Consider the following 25,562-nt stretch of genomic DNA (forward strand, 5'->3'; position numbering starts at 1 on the left):
GAAGAGATTGATCACAAGCTCCTGGAGCCAAGTCTAGTGAATAAATAAACTAGGGTTGACTAATAGGTCATTTCCTAATAGTCAGTCCACCTTCACAATACAATACTAGGATTCACTACCAGTCAGTTTGGTCAAAAATATACACTAACTTTAAAGAGGAAAAACAAATTCTTTAACTATAAACACCATTCTCAGAAAAAGTATCAGATAAGAGGAAACAATATGATTGACAGATTTTAATAAACTATTTCCTTGTCACATTAGTTTTTGCCCATAACTTGAAAGATGTAGTTATAAATAAGAACCAACTTAATATAATAAAAAATTACTCAGGTTCAAAAATTATTTCATACAAGTTTGAGAAATTAATCCACAACTTAGTTTCTTTGTTGTCAGGAAATTCAGCAAGTATAATATAATCATAGTTTTAATGTTTTTGCTATAGGGTTTAATAGACAATTTCAAAAGAAAAGTTCCAAAAAGGTTCTGAGTAATGGCAAAAATATTAGAGTAAATGTGTAATTTCCTGAGGGGATTATTTATGGAGGGGCAACACTTAACTGGATGCCTATGTCCCTGCTTTGTTGAAATACTTTGAGGCTAAAACTCATGCTTTTACCACAGTTCAAGAAATATATTTGGAGAATATGGTGGGTGTAAGAGAAGCGAAATTAGGCAACACTGTCTTAATCATTGACGAAAGTTCAAACAGTCGTAAAACTGAGCTTTCAACTCTAATTTACATTAAAAAAAAAGACAACAAAAGCACTTGAAAACAACATTAAGGAAGTTTTACAACTAAAACCAAAGGAAAGAAAGATTATTTTAACTACTGAACTAATTATAACCAAATCAATAAATATTCACAAAAGTGTAAGATTTTTTTTTAAAAGAACTGATTTTTAAGAATCTGAATGATTTCTATAATGAACAGTTTGGGTTTAACTTAAGTATTAACAGTGTGCATCTAACAAGAGCCTGATTACCCTGCACTTGAGCAATTTCAGTTCTCAAGTCATCGGATCTTATGTATCCCAAATCATACATAAAATATGGTTCAAATGTAGGCTTGTTCTCTTAACTGAATACTTCAGAGAAGTTGTAAACATAAACCTTTGGGTCTGGTGAGCATTAAATGTGAAGTATAAAGGTGGGCAATCATCTCCTGGATCATCTCATTATCCTGACATTGCTTCCTTTTCCTTTCCTTATAAACTTTTTCTTTGTAGACAGCCATAAGAACTCAAGATGCTGCTTGTATGAACACTTCATGGCTTTTTGTTTCTATGCAGGACAACTACTTTATTTCCAGTATTTTGCCCAGGTGATGCTCTGTATTTTACCAGCCATTTTAGCCATGGCAATTTACTTGGTTGGTTCCAAGAACTCCTCAGGGGGTCTCTTAGATCTTACTCTGTGCTGTATCAGACAGCTCAGAGTTATTCTCACCCAAACAAAGCATAAAACAGAATTTATATGTGCCTGCTATTATGTAAAAAAGCTGAAATACCACTATCGGCTTGAGTTTCCACAATTCAGAAGAGTTTGGTGTTTACCTATGTTGCAGAACATCAATAAAAGGTGCTATCCACCAAGCAAAGTCCATATTAATATGATAATTCCCACCTTTTATTTCCTACCATACCTAGTTAACCACACAAATGCCAATACAATACATACAATCAATGGTGACTGCATTTAATGTATACAACGTTTCCAGTTGACAGTGGAATCTACTGATCTCTCACTTCTTGCTCTAAAGTCACTACAGTTGTTTCAAGAATATCAAAGAAATTTCTCCTACATTTTATACTCTCCATTTTCCATTACATATATAAGATGTCTGACCAGAAGATGCAGATTTCCACTTGGATCTTGTGATTTAACTTACTTTCGAAAGATGATGCTCAGAGGAGAACCCCAGTCCATAAACAGTATTTGCCCTGCTATCGGCCCACTGGCCAAACTTCTGAGATGTTTTAGTAAATGTCATGTTTGGAGTGATGGTGCTGTTAATTATTGCCTGAAAAATAAAATAAGTATGAGGAACCAGCCAAAAATTTGCAAATAGACAATCAAACACAGGACTATTCAGTTACATAAAAACTTAGGATTTCTAATGAGCCACAATGTTAAGCATATGAAGAGAGTTAGAGAAACAGTTTTTAACATTATAAGTGATAATGTGGAAATATGGTAATAAAAGAACTATAAATACAATGGCACTCTCACAAATTTCAACACTTGATAAACAAAATAAATGTTCCTGTGATGCACAGAATTTTAAAGAGTTTATAATGTGGTCAGTGTCTTCTCTTTGAACATTTAGGATTACTGCCTATGAATTTTGGGTGATGTTCACTGGAAGCAACTAGGTCTTAACAGATGCTTATTTAAAAGTAAAGTCTCCCTCCTGAAAGCATCTTACAAAAATGAAGACACTAAATTTTTTGTTTGAAAACTATTTTCTAAAATCCATCATCAAGAATTTTCTTAAAGCCAACTTACCTGAAATATACTGTGATACAGAAAAGATTTTCAATCATTTAGTAAGTTTTCCTCTACTCAAGAGAAAAACAAACTCATATACTTCTTGATGTATAAAGTGGTATAAAATCATGTTAATGAGACTCATTATCATTTTTTATTATAATATAGTTCCTTAGAAAACTAGTATTGGGCTTCCCTATTGGTTCAAATGGTAAAGAATCTGCCTGCAATGCAGGAGACCCAGGTTTGATCCCTGGGTTGGAAGATCCCCTAGAGAAGGGAATAGCAACCCACTCCAGTGTTCTTGGCTGGAGAATTTCATGGACAGAGAGGCCTGGCAGGCTAGAAAACTAGCATCATTATTTTATTAAATATTAACTTTGCTGATCACTTTAATGAATTTCAACTGTCCTTTACCACATTAACTTAAGTTCATTCAGTCCTTCCGCCAGTACTTCTAAATCAGTTTTAGTTAAGAAGTCTAATGACTTTGCAATTGAGATTGAGATTACAAAGTGATCTCAGTAATAATAAAACAGATAATGTCATCAAATCCATAAGCAGTTACTTGGTGAACTATTAAATTCTGAATAAAAATCAAGCATTTTCAGAACATAGCTAAATCTATATACCACATGAACAGTAAAAATGTACATATTTATTCACTGTGAGGTGTTGATGAAGTTATAACGAGTGCCTGATACTGGTCCCACTAAAGCAGACAGTAAGAGCATAGTGCCTGGCTTTCTCTCACAGACAGTAGTCATGTTGTTACATGAAAGCCCTTCTTCTCGATAAGCATTTTTACCTCTGACAAAATTTATATACTAATATATTGCCTTACGCTTTGGTTCAAAAGCTGTTTTTCCTAGCATGTCATTCTAGATCCTACAAAGTGTAGCTAACAATTGCTCTAACATGTGGCATTAGTCACTCAGTCACGTCTGACTCTCTGCGACCCCGTGGGCTGTAGCCCCAGGCTCCTCTGTCCATGGGATTCTCCAGGCCAGGACACTGGGGTAAGCTGCCATTCCCTTCTCCAGGGGATCTTCCCACCCCAGGGACCGAACCCAGGAACCCCGCACTGCAGTCAGATTCTTTACAGTCTGAGCCAGCAGGGAAGCCCAAACCAATGCCGAAGTGAAGTGAAAGTCGCTCAGTCAAGTCTGACTCCTAGTGACCCATGGACTGTAGCCTGCCAGGCTCCTCTGTTCAAGTAAGTCTCCAGACCAGAACACTGGACTGGGAAGCCGTTCCCTTCTCCAGGGGATCTTCCCAACCCAGGGATCGAACCCAGGTCTCTTGCATTATAAGTGGATTCTTTATTGTCTGAGCCACTTTGTCACAAAGGGCATAACATGCAGGGCTGTCATCAAATGAAAGATTAAGTGGGAAAGAATATACTAATAGTAAGGAATTGTTTGAACATGCAGCTTCTTGCGTGTGCCCTACTAAACGCCTAGCACAGTTCTAGGAACTTGAGATACAACAGTGAGAAGCAACATAATTAGGCATCACAGTCTAGATCAAGAAGAGTTGGTTGATGAAGAAGCAAACCAGTAGCTGAGCAATGAGATTTCAGAGAGCAGTAAGTGCAGAGAAGACCACAGACCAGGATGGGATAGAGGCTGAGACACAGGAAGACAGGGCTGGATGTGGTGGTCCTTGAGGGCTCGCTGACGGGGGTACTTGTCAGAATACTGGAGTGGGTTGCCAGTTCCTTTTCCAGGGCATCTTCCCGGCCCAGGGATCAAACCTGCATCTTTTGCATTGGCAGGAGGGTTCTTTACACTGCGGCTGCTGCTTACTGACCTATTTCTTGCTATTTCAAACTAACTTCTTTCTGCTTTTATGTTTAAGAGCTCCATTTGAATCCCCTTCCTGAATCTTTCCTTGCCTGCATATGACTTGTTTTGGGATTCTTTAATCAGTGAACAAAATTCTAAAATAATAGATGATTCTGCATTTAAAATAATTTATTAGAATTCTTAAAATAGAATGCTACTATAAATCCACTTTTAGAAAAACTTAGTTCTTTAAAGTTAATATCTATGTCTCTCAATCCCATAGTTCATGCTTCTTTCAAGGAAAAATAGTAGAAATGCTGGGTCATTACTGACACATAGTGCCCTGATCCTGGCCCCTGCCATGCCGATGTCTGCAGCAGGATTAGGAAACCTCTGAGCAAACCTGACATGCACCTGACATGCACAGTAATGGCCGTAAGTGACAAACAAATGGACATTTTTGAATCAGGAGCACCTAAAGGTTTTCACAGCTGTGTTGTGCAGAAACAGAAGCAAGGATAGAAAGAAGAAACTCACTCATTTAGCTACATCAAATAAACTACCAGTGCTTAACCAAAAAACTACTTCAATGGGGAACTGTAGTAGTTCAACTGAGATCAGTTCAGTTCAGTCACTCAGTCATGTCCGACTCTTTGCGAACCCATGGACTGCAGCATTCCAGGCCTCCCTGTCCATCACCAACTCCCGGAGATTACTCAGACTCATGTCCATTGAGTCGGTGATGCCATCCAGCCATCTCATCCTCTGTCATCCCCTTCTCTCGCCTTCAATCTTTCCCAACATCAGAGTCTTTTCAAATGAGTCAGTTCTTCATATCGGGTGGCCGAAGGATTGGAGTTTCAGCTTCAGCACCAGTCCTCCCAATGAATATTCAGGACTGATTTCCTTTAGGATGATCTGGCTGGATCTCCTTGCAGTCCAAGGGACTCTCAAGAGTCTTCTCCAACACCACAGTGCAAAAGCATCAGTTCTTCAGTGATCAGCTTTCTTTAGAGTCCAGCTCTCACATCCATACATGACTACTGGAAAAACCATAGCTTTGACTGGACAGACCCTGGTTGGCAACGTAATGTCTCTGCTTTTTAATAAGCTGTCCAGGCTGGTCATAGCTTTTTGTCCAAGGAGCAAGCGTCTTTTAATTTCATGGCTGCAGTCAACATCTGCATTGATTTTGCGCCCCCCATCCCCCGCAAAAAATAAAGTCTGTCACTGTTTCCATTGCTTCCCCATCTATTTGCCATGAAGTGATGGGACCAGATGGCATGATCTTAGTTTTCTGAATGTTGAGTTTTAAGTCAACTTTTTCACTCTCCTCTTTCACTTTCATCAAGAGGCTCTTCAGTTCTTTGCTTTCTGCCATAAGGGTGGTGTCATCTGCATATCTGAGTTTATTGATATTCTCCCAGCAATCTTGATTCCAGCTTGTGCTTCATCCAGCCTGGCATTTCGCATGGTGTACTCTGCATATAAGTTAAATAAGCAGGGTGACAGTGTACAACCTCGATGTACTCCTTTCCCGATTTGCAACCAGCCTGTTGTTCCATGTCCAGTTCTAACTGTTGCTTCCTGACCTGCATACAGATTTCTCAGGAGGCAGGTCAGGTGATCTGGTATTCCCATCTCTTGAAGAATTTTCCACAGTTTGTTGTGATTCACACAGTCAAAGGCTTTGGCACAGGCAATGAAACAGAAGTAGATGTTTTTCTGGAACTCTCTTGCTTTTTGGATGATCCAACGGATGTTGGCAATTTGATCTCTGGTTCCTTTGCCTTTTCTAAATCCAGCTTAAACATCTGGAAATTCACGGTTCATATACTGTTGAAGCCTGGTTTGGAGAATTTTGAGTATTACTTTACTAGTGTGTGAGATGAGTGCAGTTGTGCAGTAGTTTGAGCATTCTTTGGCATTGTCTTTCTTAGGGATTGGAATGAAAGCTGACCTTTTCCAGTCCTGTGGCCACTGCTGAGTTTTCCAAATTTGCTGGCAACTTATGCAGCACTTTCACAGCATCATCTTTTAGGATTTGAAATAGCTCAACTGGAATTCCATCACCTCCACAAGGTGTGTGCGTAGTGATGCTTTCTAAGGCCCACTTGACTTCACATTCCAGTATGTCTGGCTCTAGGTGAGTGATCACACCATCGTGATTATCTGGGTCGTGAAGATCTTTTTGGTATAGTTCTTCTGTGTCTTCTTGCCACCTCTTCTTAATATCTTCTGCTTCTGTTAGGTCCATACCATTTCTGTCCTTTATTGTGCCCATCTTTGCATGAAATGTTCCCTTGGTATCTCTAATTTTCTTTAAGAGATCTCTAGTCTTTCTCATTCTATTGTTTTGTTAATAGCATCAGTTTAAAAAATAACTAGATAACAGAAAATGTGATAGAAAACATAACTCTGGTATAGCAGGTAAATTTTGTTAAATGAAACAAACTAAAAAAAAAAAAGAACTTTTTCACTGAGTTATATAAGAGCCTCATAATTACAAGCTGCAAAGTACATTCAAAAATGGAAATGACAGAAGCAATAGTTCATACTGCTTCAGAAAGAAAAACACATGAGGATTATTTAATCACAATGGACTTGGGCCTACTTTACTTTTATATACCATTTAACTGCCCTCTCTAATAACCACATCTCATCTGTTGTTTGGGCCAAGAGACAAATATGAGTTACACAGAACTGAAGGTTCAAGTCGGAAAAAACAGATGCATTAACATTCCAGGGTCTGAGATTATAATAATTAATATCTGTTAATTTCACTAAACAGTTACAAAATGTTACAAAATTATTCATTAAAGCAAATTTCACAGAAATTAATTGGTGCTATTTCCCAAGTCCTATAAATCCTGAGTAAAAATGAAAAGAGGATCAATTATTCAAATAAATACATGTTAGTTACTTACGAATAAGACAAAGTGCAAACAGCCCCTGAGGTCCTAGAACCCAGTTAAGGAGATAAGGGATGAGCCCACAGAAAAAGCAGACTGAAAAGCATTAAATTAAATTATCTTGTCTTCCCTCAAACCACTACACAATACGTAATTAAAAGCCTAATAATACTAATAGAAACAACAGCAGTGTTTGTATAGTGATTACTGTATATACATTAAGTGTCTTTGCCTAAATTAATTTATTTAAACTTCATAATAATCCTATGGTGTAATGATGTGGTTTTTTGTATTAATTCTTTTCTTACAGATGAGAAAACTGAGACACGAAGACACTAAATAACTTGTTCTAGGTCACAGGGTTAGGGAGTATTAAAATAAATATTCAAACCAGATGTTCCTGCTCCAGATTCTGTGGTCTTAACTCTGCACTGCACCCAAAAATTTCCTAGGAATGGAAAGGTCTTATGACATCAGGAAAACATCAGAAAAAAAGAGGTCTTGTCCATACATTTCTCTTTTAAATAATGGATGTTGACTTTATTGTTGAATACTGAATTTAATATAGAAAGACTTCCTATGATTGAGGAATTTTGAACTGCCTTTGGACTATAGCAGTATATCTAAAAAGAAGTCTAGTTCCTCATTAGATTACATGCTCAAGAGTAGAAACTGTCTATTCCAAGCACTTAGCATAGTGCCCAACAGAACAGATATGCAATGAGTACTTATCAAATAAACTGAAATCAAATTTGTAGAATATTTCAGCATGTAACTCAATAGATGCCTGCATGCATGCATGAGTGCTCAGTTGTGTCTGACTCTTTGTGACCCTATGGACTGTAGCCCACCAGGCTCCTCTGTCTAGGGGATTTCCCAGCAAGAATACTAGACAGGGTTGCCATTTCCTCCTCCAGGGGACCTTCCTGACCAGGGAGGGAACAAACCCATGTCACCTGTGTCTCTTGCACTGTGGGTGGATTCTTTACCACTGAGCCATGGGAGAAGCCCTCAACTCAATATATATATATATATAAGGTGGTTAATCGAAGTAATTTAGGAGGTGAAAAAGTTGCTACCCTAAAATTGATCGATTTTGCTTTTTAAAAAGTAGGTTTTTAAAACAGAAAAGAAAATGTTTTATTTTACTGTAGATAAAAATCTTCTGAATAAAACTAAAGTGAATACTGTGAAACAGTGAATATAAAGCAGAACAGCAAGGTTATTTAAAGTAAGTGGAACTTACCTTTGCGCCGTCTAAGCTGATTATCCTATACACGTTTCTTGTGCTGTCATAGAAATAAGACACAGTAACTGCATGCTTACTGGTGGGCACCCAGTTCTTCTTTGTGTTTGGGTCGATCTGGAAGACATGAGCTCGAGTGCTGAAGATGGGTTGTTCCCTGCAGGGGAGAAAACAAAAGGCTGAAAGCAGCCGCCCTGATTCCACCGGACAAGAGAACATGAAAACTGCGGGGTAACCCCTCTTAACCAAAAGCTCCCACGTCCTTGAAAATGTAAGAAACTTTCTTCTAGATTTGAATACTCTGGAGATGTGCAACCATACGCTTCTTTAAAACAACTAGTCAATCCTAACTATTTGAAGATTCTGTATCCAAGATTTTGCCTACTCCATAGAGGGCATCTGTAACCACAAAATCCATACTTGTGGTACTTTCTTGGTCTTTCCCAGTGACCTCACATGCTCCACCTGAGGCTGATCAAGGCAATACTCAGCCTTCTTGTTTCAGCTCTCACACTATAAACAACTGTCCTTTTTGCAACCGATTAGCACCATGGAGTTTGCATTTTCGTGCTTTCTGTTGGTACTTGCACTGTTTCAAACGGCCCCCAAGCACAGTGCTGAGTGCTGTCTGTTCTTAGGTATAAGCAGACTGTGATGTGCCTCAAGGAGAAAAAATGTTATATAAGCTTTGTTCAGGCATGAGTGCTTTTGGCCACAAGCTAATGGTAATGAATCAATAATATATATAAAATAGGGTGTCTTTAAATAGAAACATAATCAAACAAGGCTATTGATTGGCTGATGAAAATGTGACCTAAGGCTCACAGGAACCTAACCTTGTGTCTCCCTCAGGACGATGGTTCAATATCACTAATTCAGTGTTTGTGGTGCCTTTGTAGAACAAAACCACTACAAATAAAACTGACGATGTGCTATTAAAATACAAGTATCTTATATGTGGCTGTCACTAAGCTAAAAGTTTTTACCCACTTAAAATTACATAATTCTGGGGAGGAATTTACTGGGAAAGTTTATACTCAATATAATCTCTACTACACTGAAAAATACAAGGAAAACAAAGTAATCCATCTTCACAGTATCTTTTACCTAAATCGAGTAAGGCCTTAAATAGAGATTTTTATAATTATCATTTCAAGAACCAAAACTATTCAAAAATATATATTCAAAATATGATCACTACAGATTGCTTTTACAGTCTGAGGAACAAGCCTAAAAAAATCTGCATGTAACAGAACCATTATAAAGCAAAATTTTCCAAGTTTTCAGTAAAAATTCCCTGGTAATAAGCACTGACCAAAATTTGGGGGAGGCCAACTGTTTCTTTCACTGACATAACACTCTTCTTTCCTAAAGCAGCTTAAGGTCCTAAGGAGAATTTTAACTGGTACTAGGTAAAGTTAAAATTAAGCACGTTTAAATTTTTTCATTTTAAAGAACTAAAAAAAACTTTCCAATATTAAATTCAAAGACGTGAAAGGAGAGTATGGAAAACAGTGAAATTCGAAAACAGGCAAGGCAAATTTTGGTCTTTGGCAAAATGACTCTTCGGATTAGTAATAATGGGCTGGGTGTTACATATGCCTCCTTTGATTTACTTTAGCCCTTAGAGAGCTGTTATGAAAGGGAGGCACCTTTCCTGTATATAACCAGGCTCTTCCCGGCTTTATTTCTGGAAACCTTCATAACAACTGTTCTTATGAAAGAATCACTTCTGAAAGGAAGTGAGCGATACATTTTATGCCTCTCCCTAAAAAATGAAGCAGGAAGTCATCACTTCTGGCTTAACTGCCATTATACACAGGTTCATTCAAGAAATAATTATGAATGATCTGGCAACGCACTATGCCAGTTGAGTCTTCCAAACTAGGAGTAGGTCTTACTCACGCCCTTTCCCATCCTCAAAATCTCTGACTTTCATGGCGAGGCTGGTGCAACATTTGGGTTGTCGTCCAAAAGTCCTATAACCTCTGATTTTCTTTTCTCATCTTGTAATTTAAGTTTAGAGAGTGCTACTAGCTTTGATTCATACTGAAATTCACTCATACAAAATTCTATTTATTAAGACACATAAAGAAAGGAAATAGGCCACTTGTTCTTATTGACTTGGTACTTCTTTTTTTCATTTGACAGGGGGTAAATTTCTAGATAGTGTAGGCTGATAGAAGCATGTTTTCTAGTACATATATTTTCCAAAAAAGTAAAACTGTTAAGACAATGATACTGCTTTTGCAAGCCTTATATGACTAATCATCAAATCCTTATTCAATGGAAACACAATGTTTTGAGTCCAATAAATACTTTCACACTATATTAATTCACACAGTGTAATTAATCTGCACAATTATTCCACTCAATTTAATCCCATTCTGAATAAAAGTCTTTAGGGTAAACTAGCTATTTTTACAAGCAAATGACATCTGACATCAACTAAACACACTGTTTTCTTCAATTCTTTTCTGATTTCTTAAAGAAAGTTATAGTTCAAGATTTCTGTGGTCAAAAGCCTAGCCATCATCATCTGGATGATAAAGGCTAGGAAAATAAGTTTACAGCTGATAAACAGTGAAGAGAATTTCAAGAAGTAATGAGGGTGATACCACATTTACCAGGGCATACAAATAGGTGATACACACTTTTACTGAATATCTACTACATGCATAAAACAGAGAGAAATGGTCTTTGCCTTTGACAAGTTCAACCTGGTGTGGGAAGACAAACATGTTAAACAACTGAAATACTCTTCAGCATGATAAAGACTCTGAAAGTGTAAATGGGTAAGGGCTACTATGGAGAAGCTGATGCCTAAGAAGAGCCTGAAACCATGGCACAGCATGAACCTCGGTGAGTGTGAGTAACTTTGAAGAATGAGGCAAGAGATAGAGAAGTCAGTTCATGAAGGTACATGCTGGGAACTACTGAGACATGTAAATAGGGGACAGCTTTGCATTTTAGAACAGTAAATTCAGTAGCACTGAAGACGGTGGGTTGGCAGAAGCAGAAGATATTAAGAAGAGGTGGCAAGAAGACACAGAAGAACTGTACAAAAAAGGTCTTCACGACCCAGATAATTATGATGGTGTGATCACTCACCTAGAGCCAGACATACTGGAATGCGAAGTCAAGTGGGCCTTAGAAAGCATCACTACGAACACACCTTGTGGAGGTGATGGAATTCCAGTTAAGCTATTTCATATCCTAAAAGATGATGCTGTGAAAGTGCTGCACAAGTTGCCAGCAAATTTGGAAAACTCATCAGTGGCCACAAGACTAGAAAAGGTCAGCTTTCATTTCAATCCCAAAGAAAGACAATGCCAAAGAATGCTCAAACTACTGCACAATTGCACTCATCTCACACACTAGTAAAGTAATACTCAAAATTCTCCAAGCCAGGCTTCAGCAACATGTGAACTGTGAATTTCCAGATGTTTAAGCTGGATTTAGAAAAGGCAGAGGAAGCAGAGATCAAATTGCCAACATCCGTTGGATCATCCAAAAAGCAAGACAGTTCCAGAAAAACATCTACTTCTGTTTCATTGCCTATGCCAAAGCCTTTGACTGTGTGGATCACAACAAACTGTGGAAAATTCTTCAAGAGATGGGAATACCAGATCACCTGACCTGCCTCCCAAGAAATCTGTATGCAGGTCAGGAAGCAACAGTTAGAACTGGACATGGAACAACAGACTGGTTGCAAATTGGGAAAGGAGTACATCAAGGTTGTATACTGTCACCCTGCTTATTTAACTTATATGCAGAGTACACCATGCGAAATGCCAGGCTGGATGAAGCACAAGCTGGAATCAAGATTGCTGGGAGAATATCAATAAACTCAGATATGCAGATGACACCACCCTTATGGCAGAAAGCAAAGAAGAACTAAAGAGCCTCTTGATGAAAAAGGAGAGAGAAAAAGTTGACTTAAAACTCAGCATTCAAAAAACTAGGATCATGGCATCTGGTCCTATCACTTCATGGCAAATAGATGGGGAAGCAATGGAAACAGTGACAGACTTTATTTTGCATGGGGGTTCCAAAATCACTGCAGATGTTGACTGCAGCCATGAAATTAAAAGATGCTTGCTCCTTGGACAAAAAGCTATGACCAGCCTAGACAGCTTATTAAAAAGCAGAGACATTACGTTGCCAACCAGGGTCTGTCCAGTCAAAGCTATGGTTTTTCCAGGAGTCATGTATGGATGTGAGAGTTGGACTCTAAAGAAAGCTGATCGCCGAAGAACTGATGCTTTTGCACTGTGGTGTTGGAGAAGACTCTTGAGAGTCCCTCGGACTGCAAGGAGATCCAACCAGTCCATCCTAAAGGAGATCAGTCCTGAATATTCATTGGGAGGACTGGTGCTGAAGCTGAAACTCCAATCCTTCAGCCACCTGATGTGAAGAACTGACTCATTTGAAAAGACTCTGATGTTGGGAAAGATTGAAGGCGAGAGAAGGGGACGACAGAGGATGAGATGGTTGGATGGCATCACCGACTCAATGGACATGAGTCTGAGTAATCTCCGGGAGTTGGTGATGGACAGGGAGGCCTGGAATGCTGCAGTCCATGGGTTCGCAAAGAGTCAGACATGACTGAGCGACTGAACTGAACTGAACATTGGACATAGGGATGCTAGTCAGAATCTTACAAAGGATCCCAAGTAGTAAAATAAAAATAAAAAGGATAGGAGATTAGGGAGTGGAATGAAGACATGAAAAGGGATTAAAGGTAAATTAAGAAAGTAGACACAGTATGATTAAGTAACAGTTTGGATGTAGGGCAGTGGTTCATCAAACTGGGTGAGCTGTCTCCCAGGGGACATTTCTTAAAGTCTGGAGACACTTTGGACAGCCACAGCTGAGGAAGACTGCTACTGGCTTCTAATGGGAAGAAGCCAGGGATGTTGCTAAATATTTATAATGCACAGGACAGCCCCCTACAACAAAAAACTATCCAGCCAAAAATGTCAACAGTGCCAAGGTGAAGAAATCGCCTCCTGGGTTTCTGGTCTGGGTAACTGAAATGAAGACAGTGCCCCTAGGCAGGATGGTAAACAGAAAATAAAAGTCAGGAACTGGGGGCTGGTTGTGAGGGAAAGATGAGCTCTCAGTTTTGACCAAGTTCAAAAGCGTACAGACTGCGCATGTAAAACTATCAGGCAGGGAACTTAAAATGTTACTTCGGGGCTCAACAGAGAAAACCAGGGGGGAGTGAAAAGTTTTGAGAATCATTAAGAGAGATTATCACTAGTCTATTTAAGATACATATCAATATCAAGCATGTGGATAAGTTTCATTTTAGAGAAAAGCTGCAGAGAGCAGTAGAGAAGCCATACCTGAAATTTCAAAGCTCTTATCTCTTAAAGGATCTGAAAAGCACTTGACACAGATTACCCCAAGTGTTCAAGTGGTAATACCTTTTCAAACAAACTGGAAGGCACTCGTAAATAAAGGTTAGACACACTACTTCCTTAATAACAACTCACACAAAACCAACTGCATCAAAGACCAACGTTTTCCAAAGTATGGTCTATGGAATGAAAGTCCTAGAACTGAGTGCTCCATGTTTAAATAAGTACTGCAAACATCATATGTGTCCCACTCTGAAACATTTATAAAGCATGTTAACATAAAGTTCTGAGAAGTCCTGCAGTAAAGAAATCCATTTAACCCTGAATAACCCAGCATGCAGCAAAATGATCCAACCCTAGAATTCTTCATGGAACACAGTAACATCTCATAGGACTTAGATTTATAACTACAATATGAGAATGGAAAGATAAATTTGGGGGTAAATACATCTCACTGAAAGCTAATTTATATATTCTACCATCTTTATTGACATTACTGTTACCAGAATATAAAGCATAATACAAAATCGAGGCCTTTAGTCCTTACTACGGTATGATTTCTTAAATAGATATAACACCACAGAGTAACTCTCCTAAGAAATTAAATATTAATCTAAAAATCAATTTTAAAAGCCAATAGATTTTGCCAGGGAATGCTTTAAATGAGCTTAGAGAAAAAAACTAAACACACACACACACACACACACATAGACACACACATTTTAATCTTAGAGAATCATCTGCGTAATTTCTTCCATCCATAGTTCACGATCTGTTAAAAGAGGTTACTTGAGTATTTTCCAGAAGGTTCATAAAATAATTCTAGAAGTTGTTATAAAAAGAATTCTGGAGATCCTGGGCTTCCCTGATGGCTCAGTGGTATAGAATCCACCTGCCAACGCAGGAGACATGAGTTTGCCACCTGGTTGGGGAGGATCCCACAGGCCGTGGAGCAACAAATCCATGCACCACAACTATTGCGCCTGTGCTCGAGAGTCCGGGACCCGCAACCACTGAGCTCGTGCGCTGCAGCTCCTGAAGCCTGTGGGCCTAGAGCCTGTGTTCTGCAACAGGAGAACCCAAGGCAATGAGAAGCCCTCACACTGCAAACTGCAATAGTCCTTGCTGGCCACAACTGGATAAAAGCTCGTGGAGCAAAGAAGACCCAGCACAGCCAAAAATAGATAAATAAAATGCTTAAAAAAAGAATTCTGAATGTCGTCATCACAGTAATGAACGCTACAATTTGAATGGATGTAGAAAAGTAGAGAAATGTAAAGACTAGATGGCCCTGAGGAAAATGTAGTAAAGTCAGAATTTTGTTTCAGAAATAAAGTTTATTTAAACTCATAAAATTTGACATAAAGAATTATGGCATTTAACTTTCAGGCGTCTATCTGTATGATAAGAAAGGAAGATCCTGACAAACTGAAGCAAAACAAGAAAACTATTTGCCAAGAGAAATAAAAGCTCTAGATCTAGGAATAAAACAAAAAACTAACATTTGTCATTTGGATAGCTTTGGTTAAAAAGAAGAATCAATGATGATGTTTTTCAAAAAAATTACTACTGAAGTTTATACTATTGCAAATATTAAGGGATTGCCCAATGGACTTTTGTTCTAAGGAAGTGTAAAAGTATGGGTCCAATAAATACAACCCAGCTCAAGGGAAGAAAGAGTAATTATACATTTTCTAGCCTTTTTTTAATACCTAGCTTACAAATATCCTTTTCAGAAATGTAAGTACAATTAGATATTGTAGCAAAGTGGATATAAAGAAAGTTATGATTTCAAACAATTCCAAGACTTTCTACTTAATTTTCCAAAAGAAAGCAGCCTGGCAGAGATATAACAAACGAAGTAGATGATACCTTCCATGAAGAGTTTGACGTTGTTACAGACACTGCTGGCTAACTATCCACCAACTGTTCCTCCTGGCTTCTTCCTAGCACACGTCAGATGGTGCTCCCTGCCCTCCTCCACATGTCTGTGAGCTTCACTAAGATCATCAATGCAATTCCATCCTCCTCGCCAGAAGTCTGCTTAGGAATGAACCTCTGAGGTAGTTCTGCCTAATGAGATGATCAGGGAAAGTTTGCTGGAAGCTTCTGGGTACACCCACAAAGAGATACACACATCAGAAGGGATGTTCTCTGGAATAATATTGCGTTAGCAGTGACACCCAGACTTGACAAGTCATTTTAGGACCTTGAGGTCAGCTAGTGCTGTGCTAAGTCGCTCAGTCATGTCTGACTCTGTGACCCCATGGGCTCCGGCCCGCCAGGCTCCTCTGTCCATGGGATTCTCCAGGCAAGAGGACTGGAGTGGCTTGCCACCTCCTTCTCCAGGGGATCTTCCTGACCCAGGGATCAGACCCACGCCTCTTGTGTTTCCTGCACTGGCGGGCGGGTTCTTCATCATGAGTGCCACCCAGGAAGCCTGAGAGCAGTTAACCTGAGAAGAAAGCCAGCACTGTGAGTAGATGGAAAAGCCAAGAATCTGGTTCCTTGATTATGTCATTGACTCAATGAATCAGCCTCCAGGCTTTTTATGTGATAAAACAAGCTTCCTAGTTATTCCAGGCAATTGTCATTTAAAAAATTACACAAATGATAATTGAAGAAAGAGGTTTACATATAATAAACTCTGAAACAACATGTTCCCCCATAAAATGTGACTGGTGGTCTTCGGGCTCTCCTGGCTGTCTAGCTACACACTGGTCATTCATTAACTTTGCAACACAGACCCACAGTACACACAATTACATTTTTAGGGCCCCATTTAATACTGTAGAGGTAATCAATGGAAAAATTTATAGGACTGACTGAGATGGGTAGAAGAAATATGGAAATCATAACAGTTCATTATCAATTGACTTTCTGCTGTAAGGATTTAGTATCCAAATCTTTTAATCAAGAAATAGCAGTATAACAGCATATTAGAGATATGTAGGCAACTACCAAGAGAAATAAAAATCAGAATTTGTAAAAAGCAGTTGCCCATGGGGATGGGGCTAGATGAAGAAAAGATGAGGAAGGAAACTAGTACTCACCTTTACAAACTTTTAACTTTTAAAACTTGCAACGAACTGGACTAAAAGACCTTCTTAAGTGGCACAGTGAAGGAAGCTACATTTACATCTCAGTTAACACTAAGAAAGGAATGCTTTAGGGATCACTATGGAAGACCGCCAAAGAATCACAGAATAGGTGACAATTTTTAGCTTGGCACTCAACTAACAGTACATGTATGAAAGCATTCTTATTATTCACAAAAAGGAATAAAGGAAAACTAGGAGAGGAGCAGAAATCCAGGTGCCTGACTATGGGTCTGAAGTGTCTCAGGAATGTCCACTTCCCTCCTTTATTGAAAGTAAACACACCGGAAGTAAGACAAAGAACACTCCATCTTTAGCTTGGTTTTTGGAATCTGAAATGGAAGGAAAAGCTGAACAATACTTGCTAAAGCCAAAAGGATATGGGCAAGGAGTGGTTGAACACTAACGACTATCTAAATTCAAATGTACTGCCTGAAGAATTTAGTTTCAGCACAGTATGTCTTCAGACAAGCTGGAGCTTAAGCACTGGAATTTCCTCAAAAGCACTGTCCTATACTAGTAATAACATAAGTTGTAGTTCCACTGGGTTATCAGGTAATTGGTTTAAACTCTCCCCAACCCCACCACCCACTACTCCCCACAGCACAACGCCTGAGAGAAATCTTACTAAAAGAGCTACGTTGACGCTGCTCAAAGATTACGACTGCGTATCACCAACTATGTGATTCTATTACCATGTTATTAACAGGTGATCACCTACCCATTTGTAATTTTCTTTAAAAGACAACCACCACAGGCTTGTTCTGAGGTAAAGCAGTTTATTCTACTAACGGCTGCCCGCACACGGTGGTACCACAACAGCGCCATCTAGTGATGCACCCGAGTCAAGGCCGGGGTTGTGTTTTTGTGTTAGAAGCTTCCCCGGTAGCTCAGACGCAAAGCTAAAGCGTCTGCCTGCAACAAGGAAGACCTGGGTTCGATCCCTGGGCCGGAAGATCCCCTGGAGAAGGAGATGGCACCCCGCTCCAGTATTCTTGCCTGGAGAGTCCCATGGACAGAGGAGCCTGGTGGGTTACAGTCCATGGGGTAGCCAGACACGACGGAGTGACTTCATGTTCACATGGTTTTTTAAACTTCCAAGTTTGCTACACAGCAAATACAAAATTGTAAAGGACACTGCTATAACATAAGCATACTGACTTAAAATGTGACACCAATGACTACAAAATGTCTTTTCTGGAAGAATTTTTTTTAAAGTGTATGATCTGAATTCCTTGGTCTTTGAACTGGGTAAGTACACATTCAAATAAAACATTTAAAACATTTTTTAAGAAAATAATTGTTATAAAAATTGCACATCAGAAATATTTTCATGACATCAAGTATTTGATTTAATTAGCATATCTAAAGAAACTATATCTAAACTATATCTAAAGAAACTATAATCAAACTAAAATTTTCAATTAAGTTTAAGATTACTAAATGATAGAATTATACTTCAACAGTAACAACATTGTTTTATACTCATACACCAGCCCTCATTTTAAGAGGTTTTGTTTTTCTTAAAATCAATCTCAGCCCTTTCATAAGCCACAGTACTAGTTATTAAGAGATTATAGTACTTATTTTCCCTGGGCACTTCAATCAGTAGCTTCATTTAAAAGATCAAAAGTATATGCTCAAATTCATAGGAAGGAGAGAATAAACCTACTCAATGTATATATTTAAACAACAGATCCATTACTCGAAGAACCTTGCTATTTATTAAATAACTTCCAACTGACATCATCTCTGTCCCACTTGCCCATTTAAAATCCTATTCATTTCAGATAAAATACTTGGTATTTTAAAATATATGGCAACTCAATTACATTTAAAAGTAGCACTGTACTTTCAATTACACTAGACTTTAAACATTCTTCTTTCCCCAGATGATTTCCACTGAATAATGCTATATTCTGAGCACTCACAGCATACACTAGGGAAATCTAAGGAAATAGCCTCTTGTTAATGAGAATTTAATTCTTGCTAATACATGTGGCATATTCCTAAAAACTCAAAATAAGTAATTTTCTAGTAGACATTCAAATTTCATTTTTATATTTTTGTACCAAATTGTTTCTGACATACTTCAAAATGGAGGACTAAGCAGGAGAGTAGCGAATGTTTATCAGTCAAACTTCTAACTTGGAGTCATTAAAAATTTTTCCTGGCTTATCATCAAAAATGGTTTTAACATATAAAACATATTTAATGTTAAACTACAGGTCCAAAGAAACAACACAGTTGTCTTCTCAAATACGTCACACTCCTCGGTGCTTTCCAGATAGTAATTGCCACCAGTCCATTCCCACTCTATTTCTCTCTGCAGTTCTCATCCAACAGCCCTTAGGCTTGGAAGTGACTCTCACTTTCCTGTGATCAAGTTTCCTCTAGTCACAGCTAATAATTAGATTTATCTCCTTTCTGAGTGGTCCTCAAGTAGTTCAGCTACAAATCTACCAGTGAACAGCACATGCTACTGTATGCATGGGAGCCACCCGTTCCCAGTCTCTCAGGATATTCTGGCTTTGTATTATTTTATTTTTCAATTGAAAAAGGCTGTATTAAATATAACTAAAAGTGATTTACGTTTCCAATCTTTGTCAGCTTTTCAGGTAACAAAAATTATAGGCAAAATTCTGTCAGATGCTATGTCCCAGTTTGGGGTTTTGCAAATACAATCTCTGTAATGATGTGATGTTTTGCTTAAATGCGTTAAGATTTATTTCACAATAATGGCAGAACGGTTTAGTCATTATGGTATCACAAAAGCCCACACAAATACATTCGTTTTTCACTGACCAAAAATTTGATTCAGCAATACAATAAGCCAGATTTGGTTGGCTGGTTGGTTGTTTACTACTTAGCTTTTCTGAAAATGAATTTACTAGAGGTAAATTCACCCCACTCCAGTACTCTTGCCTGGAAAATCCCATGGATGGAGGAGCCTGGTAGGCTGCAGTCCATGGGGTCGCTAAGAGTCGGACATGATTGAGTGACACGACTGAAGCGACTTAGCGGCAGCAGCATCAGAGGTGAATGAATTACTAGAGGCAGCTGACTTCTGACCTACAAGAAATAATCGCTAGAGACGAAAGAGAACCTGACATACATTATATACTCAGAGCTTATGAGAAAACCCTGGGTTACAACCCAGAGGGTTATGATCAATTTAATGGGGTATTTTTTAAAAATGACTGAAAATGTAAAATATCAGAGTGTATTAGAGTATATCACACTTGCTAAGGGTATACGCATTGTTTCATGAAATTCTGGCTACATATTTATATTTTGTCGCAAAGTAGGTTTTTTTTTTAAATTTATTTATTTTGGATCTGTGTGTTTCCATAATGGAAGCACCTTTATTTTATTTTTTTTTTTTAGTATGTTTTATTTATTTTTTTTTTCCCTAGGCTAATTACTTTACATCATTACAGTAGTTTTTGTTATACATTGAAATGAATTAGCCATGGATTTACGGTTTTTTTTTTTTTTAAATTGGGGGTCATGGTCAAAAAGTTTTAAAACTTAGCTCTATGAAATGGTTTTATTCAATGTTCGTGAAAACCCTGTGAAGCAGGTACACAGCACCCATTTCACAGCACAAAAGCAGAGGTCCGAAGTGACTTCTCCAAAGTCACACAGCTAGGAAATGATATGAATGAGCGTATTTTTTAAACTGCAAACGGAAATCAAAGTCAACCTCACCAGAAACTGAAGAACTGCACATTAAAACCACGAGTTATCATTTTTTCACCTGTCAAAGCAGGAAACCATTTTTTTTTTTTAATGAAAAAGTTCAGCAATAGAGTTTAAGGAAATCTGATACTTTCAGAAGCAGCTGGTGGGAGTATAAATTAGTAAAGTCTTCCCAAAAACACTTTAACAATGCATATCAGGAGCTTTAAATTTTTGTGCATATCCTTCAACAGAGCAATTGCATTCTAGGAATTTACCTTAAGGAAATGATCATGAATGTGTGTGTATACACACACACACACACACAGACACACACATGTGCAGAGATTCAGCTATAAGGATGTATCACCACACTGTTTTTAAGCAAAGATTGTAAATTATGTCCAATGATGTAAAAGATCAAATAAATCATGGTGGGTATGTGTGTTGACTCTCTGTGACCCTATGGACATGGTCCATATTTGGACCATATAATGGATCCATAAAATGGAACCCTATGTAGCTATTAAAAAACAAAGTTGTTGAATATTCAGTGACATAAGGTGTCCAGTATAGTAAATAAAAAGTTTATATATAACATTGACACAGTAGAATTCAATTTTTGTTTAAAAATTTATCTACATTTGAACCTTGCACATGGGGTTAGGGACACCAATTCTCTGCATGGCCAAAAATCGAGGTATGACTTTACAGTCGACCCTCTGTGTCTGTGGAGCCAACCAACCTTGGATTGTGCAGTACTGTAGTATGTATTTAGTGAAAAAAAAATCCATGCATTAAGTGGACCCTCACAATTCAAACCTGTGTTGTTCAAGGGTCAACCATATATACACAGAAAAAAAATCCCTAGAGGATATACTTATATTCGGCCTTGTCCTGCCTTCCCTTCTCCTGATACATAAACCAGAGTGATCCTTCCAAAAATCCAAACTAGTATTAAAATATTTCAGAAAAAAAAAAAAAGAAAAGGTTGAGGGGTCAGGACAAACCAAGTAAGACAAAATGAGATGGCAACTGAAATGGGTATGAAAATGGTGGTAGAGAAGACTGTACCATTTTCTACTTTTGTATGTCTAAAACATTTTCATAACATAGAATTTTAAAGTAATAAGACCTAAATCAGATGAGTCACTGCTCAAAACCCTCCGATGGCTTCCCGTCTCGCAGTAAAAGCCTCAGTCCTGAACAGGTCTAACGCCCTCCCATCGGCGTGTCGCTGCGCTGGCTGCATTGCGAACACCTGACCCCAAGCGCGAGACTCAACAGCGATGGGCAGCCCCACTTCCAAGCCGATTCTCCTGAGGAATCACGTCTCGGGTCAGAAGAGCCCCTCACGTTATGGTCCCAGCTCCCTCTCCGAGCGGTCAGCAGCAGCTTGTTTTCCGCGGCAGCCACAGCGGGCCTCCTCGTTTCTCACACGAGGCCAGGCACCGCTCCCGCCGGGGTCTCTGCCTCCTGGTGCTTACTCAAGTGTTCCTGTCTCAGTGAGACCCTCCTGGCGGCTCTGTGTAAACGCCCTTCCTCTCCTCTCCCAGGACGCCCCATCCCCCTTCTTCACTGTTCCCCACAGCCTTTATCACCATCTAACATACAACGTATTTTCTTATTTATTATCCCTCTCCCCCAGCTAAAGTGTTATCTCTTAAGGGCAAGGAGTTTGCCATTTTTTATCCGGGCTGTGTTCCCAGCAACTCAAATACCTGGCACATATTAGGCACTCAGAAATTACTTAATAAATGAATAAATGATTATATATCAAGACATTTAGACTTCTTGGTGGTGGGATTACAAATGACTTATGTTTTTATCACAACTTTTCAATATGTGAACATGTACTATGTTTATAGTTAGGAAAAATTTAAGCAAATAATTTTAGTGCAATGTACTCTCTTGCTTTAAAAAAGCACAGCTGGTGGAATGTTGTCTTAGTGATTACACAAACAAAACATATGTAAACATTCACTGAGCTCTGGACTTGTGTACTTTACTCAACACAAGCCTTAAATATTTTTTTTTTAAAAAGCGAATGACAGTTCACAGCTAAAAGTATTATAGCAAAGCAATAATGGAGTCATGTAGCAAACAGATTTGAGGACACTCTTGCCTACAGAACACTTCTTACAAATCATCCACAAATTTCCACTGATGCAAATTTTTTCCATCACATAGATCTGCTCAGAATTCTCTTTATGGTGTGTAAAAATACCTCGAGTTATCCTGTACAACGATAACCTAAAACTATTTGCACATCTTTAATTGTGAACCAGCAAGCTTGTCCTAAGAAATCCTGTAAAATATCAACTCTAAGAAAGCCAGTCGCCTAAGGCTAGAGACAGTTCCCTAACTGGTTCTCCAGAGAACACAGCACAGAAGATGATGATGGATTAACTAAACATTAAGTAAACTCCTGGGGCTTCTCTAGTGGCTCAGTGGTAAAGAATTTGCATGCCAATGCACGAGACATGGGTTCGATCCCTGGGTCAGGAGAATCCCCTGGAGAAGGAACTAGCAACTCACTCCAGTGTTCTTGCCTGGGAAATCCCATGGACAGAGGAGCCTGGTGGGCTACAGTCCACAGGGTCACAAGAGTCAAACAGACTAGTGACTAAACAAGTACAAATATTAGCTGAACCAATCGATAAATAGAGGAGTATCGATCCTACTAAAGCCTTTGTGTTTGGCAGACATTCCACGCTAAGTGGATAATACCAGAATTCCAATTAAGGTTGCCTCAGCTGACTAGTTAGTGACCACTTAGGAACCAGTTATCTTCAATTCATCTATAAACATCATACCCTGGATTCTGCACAAAGTGGTAAAATTTACTCTTAAATCTTTCCTACTCAAAAACAGCCTCTCACTATGTGAAAAAGAGCTCTAGAGTTTCAATCAAACGCTCTTTTGAGATATTTGAGAAAAACTAGTCTTACTTCTCAAGAAGAAAACAGTGGTATTAACAGCAAGGGTATTACAAACAGCATGTGAGCACAGCACGTCATCATATGACGATTTTACATTATGGTAATAAAAAGAAATTGCTTTAGAAATAAATAAATGTGCATGGAGGAAAATGCACATTTTCTATGAATTTATAAGCTGAGACATAATACTTAAAAAAATCACAGCTTCCTATCCACAGCATCCTAAATGCATTCCTTCTTTTCTATTATTTTCTACTTTGGCAGAAACATCAAAAGTATTTCATAATTTTGCTAACTATCATAGATTATTCAAGACTAAACCTTCCCTCCCCTCTGTATTATTAATCAGTCAGAAAGCAAATTTCTGGCTTATAACAATTGCTTAGAAGAAGGCCTTCACTGGATTAAGATTTAAAGTTCTCCCTGAATCTCTCAGCAGATTATCAATAATAAACTCCTACTGGATCCCTATAATACTCATTATTTTGTACGACACTGCCAGGGAAAAACTTGTCTGCTTGTTGTTATGCCCAAGCAAGACTACAGCTCAACTGCTGAGGCTCAGCCAGCCATGTTCTCTTCTCCACTAATACTGATCTTACGTCAGGAGGCTGCTGTGTTTCCTCCTGTTTCTTTTCAGCACTCTACCTTTAACCCTCCTGCTTCACCTTGCTCCTGATTTTGCAAATTATTGGAAATTCGAGGTAGCAACTGAAATATTGCAGGATATAATAAAAACTGAATAGCTTAAACACTAGTTATTGAATTTTAAAAAGTGACAGGGACCCTCAAAAGTTGAGATTTGAGCCTTTTGCAGTTGGAGTGATGTAATAACTCAGCTGTTTCCCTTTTATAAATCAATGAGCATATAAATTAACAACAATTTCCACCACTTGTGCCAAAAGAAGAACCCCATATACTGGATGATTCAAACTAAGAGATTCAAATATGCTACCCTTAAACTTGAAAACAAAAGCTTAAACTTACAAAAGGGATATCAAGACTCTCAACCTTTGTGAGGCAGTTACTATTAACCTTCTTTTGAACAGGAGGAAGTTGGGGTGTGTTTCTCAAGATGACACGTGGCAGAGCCAGCACACAGACAGCCTGGCTCTAGAGCCCACAGTGTATCCTATGCTGACTCCTTGGACGGGAAAAGACTCCTTTTGTCCGGCAAACCCAAGTCCATGGCTGTAAGGAAACTCTTGCCTGGCCCCTGGGCTGAAATTCTGTTGACAGAAGTGGGGTAGTATAGTTACACAACTGTGCCTACTATGCCCACGTTAAACACTGTTAAAGAGCGCTTAAGTGTTTCCATGGGATGTATCAATATATATGGACACTGGTTCCACCTACCATTTACTTGTATTTTGAAAACACTCATTGGAATGACAGTGTGGTTTGGAAGAATCTAAAAACTTTTTTTTTTTAGTCATGTCAATTACCATAGTTAAAGTTAACTCTCTGATCTGTATTTTGATACAAGGATTTCACCTCTTTAACAAAATACAATAATAATAACAATTGTACTAACAGTGTTAGCCTATCTAAGGTGAAAACACTGGTCTTTGAAACCAGAAGTTATTAATTCCAGTGTATCTTATATCTGCTTCAGACACCAACTAGACTTCATCACACAGGGTAGTTCTGAAAAGGATTATATGACAGGAATAATATGCATATTTTAATAAAAGAGGAACTATACACTTAACAAAAATACTTTCTACTTTCTACTTATTGTTTTTTCTATCTTGATTTGGTTTTTTTCTGGAAAGAATATTTAAGAATTTAATTTCATCAGCATTTTACTGAACATTTCACCTCTGATAATGGAGTTTTTCCAGGAAAATGTTTCCCTTCACTTTAAAAATGTAATTCCCTAACTAGTTGTACTTGTGGGAAAGTTCTATATACTTTCTGTGAAAGTGCTCTGAACCATTACAGGATTCCTACACATACACACACGACTCCATAAAAATAAGTTTATAAAGTGGGTTGTACGAACTGCTTTAGGAAATATTAATTCTTTGAAAATGATAT

General features: G+C 38.3%; 1 protein-coding gene across 1 annotated transcript in view; it reads right to left on the reverse strand.

Moving 5' to 3' along the window:
* The window catches only part of HOMER1 (homer scaffold protein 1), a 125,460-nt gene that overhangs the window by 70,812 nt on the left and 29,086 nt on the right, over window positions 1–25,562 (reverse strand). Inside the window, exons 2-3 of the mRNA XM_070468605.1 lie at window positions 8,436–8,592; window positions 1,892–2,023 (exon numbers count right to left, since the gene is read on the reverse strand). Coding sequence (XP_070324706.1) covers window positions 1,892–2,023; window positions 8,436–8,592 — 289 coding nt within the window. The remainder of the gene's footprint in view (window positions 1–1,891; window positions 2,024–8,435; window positions 8,593–25,562) is intronic.

The sequence above is a fragment of the Odocoileus virginianus genome, chromosome 6 (genome assembly GCF_023699985.2).
Source record: "Odocoileus virginianus isolate 20LAN1187 ecotype Illinois chromosome 6, Ovbor_1.2, whole genome shotgun sequence".
NCBI classification, from domain to species: domain Eukaryota; kingdom Metazoa; phylum Chordata; class Mammalia; order Artiodactyla; family Cervidae; genus Odocoileus; species Odocoileus virginianus.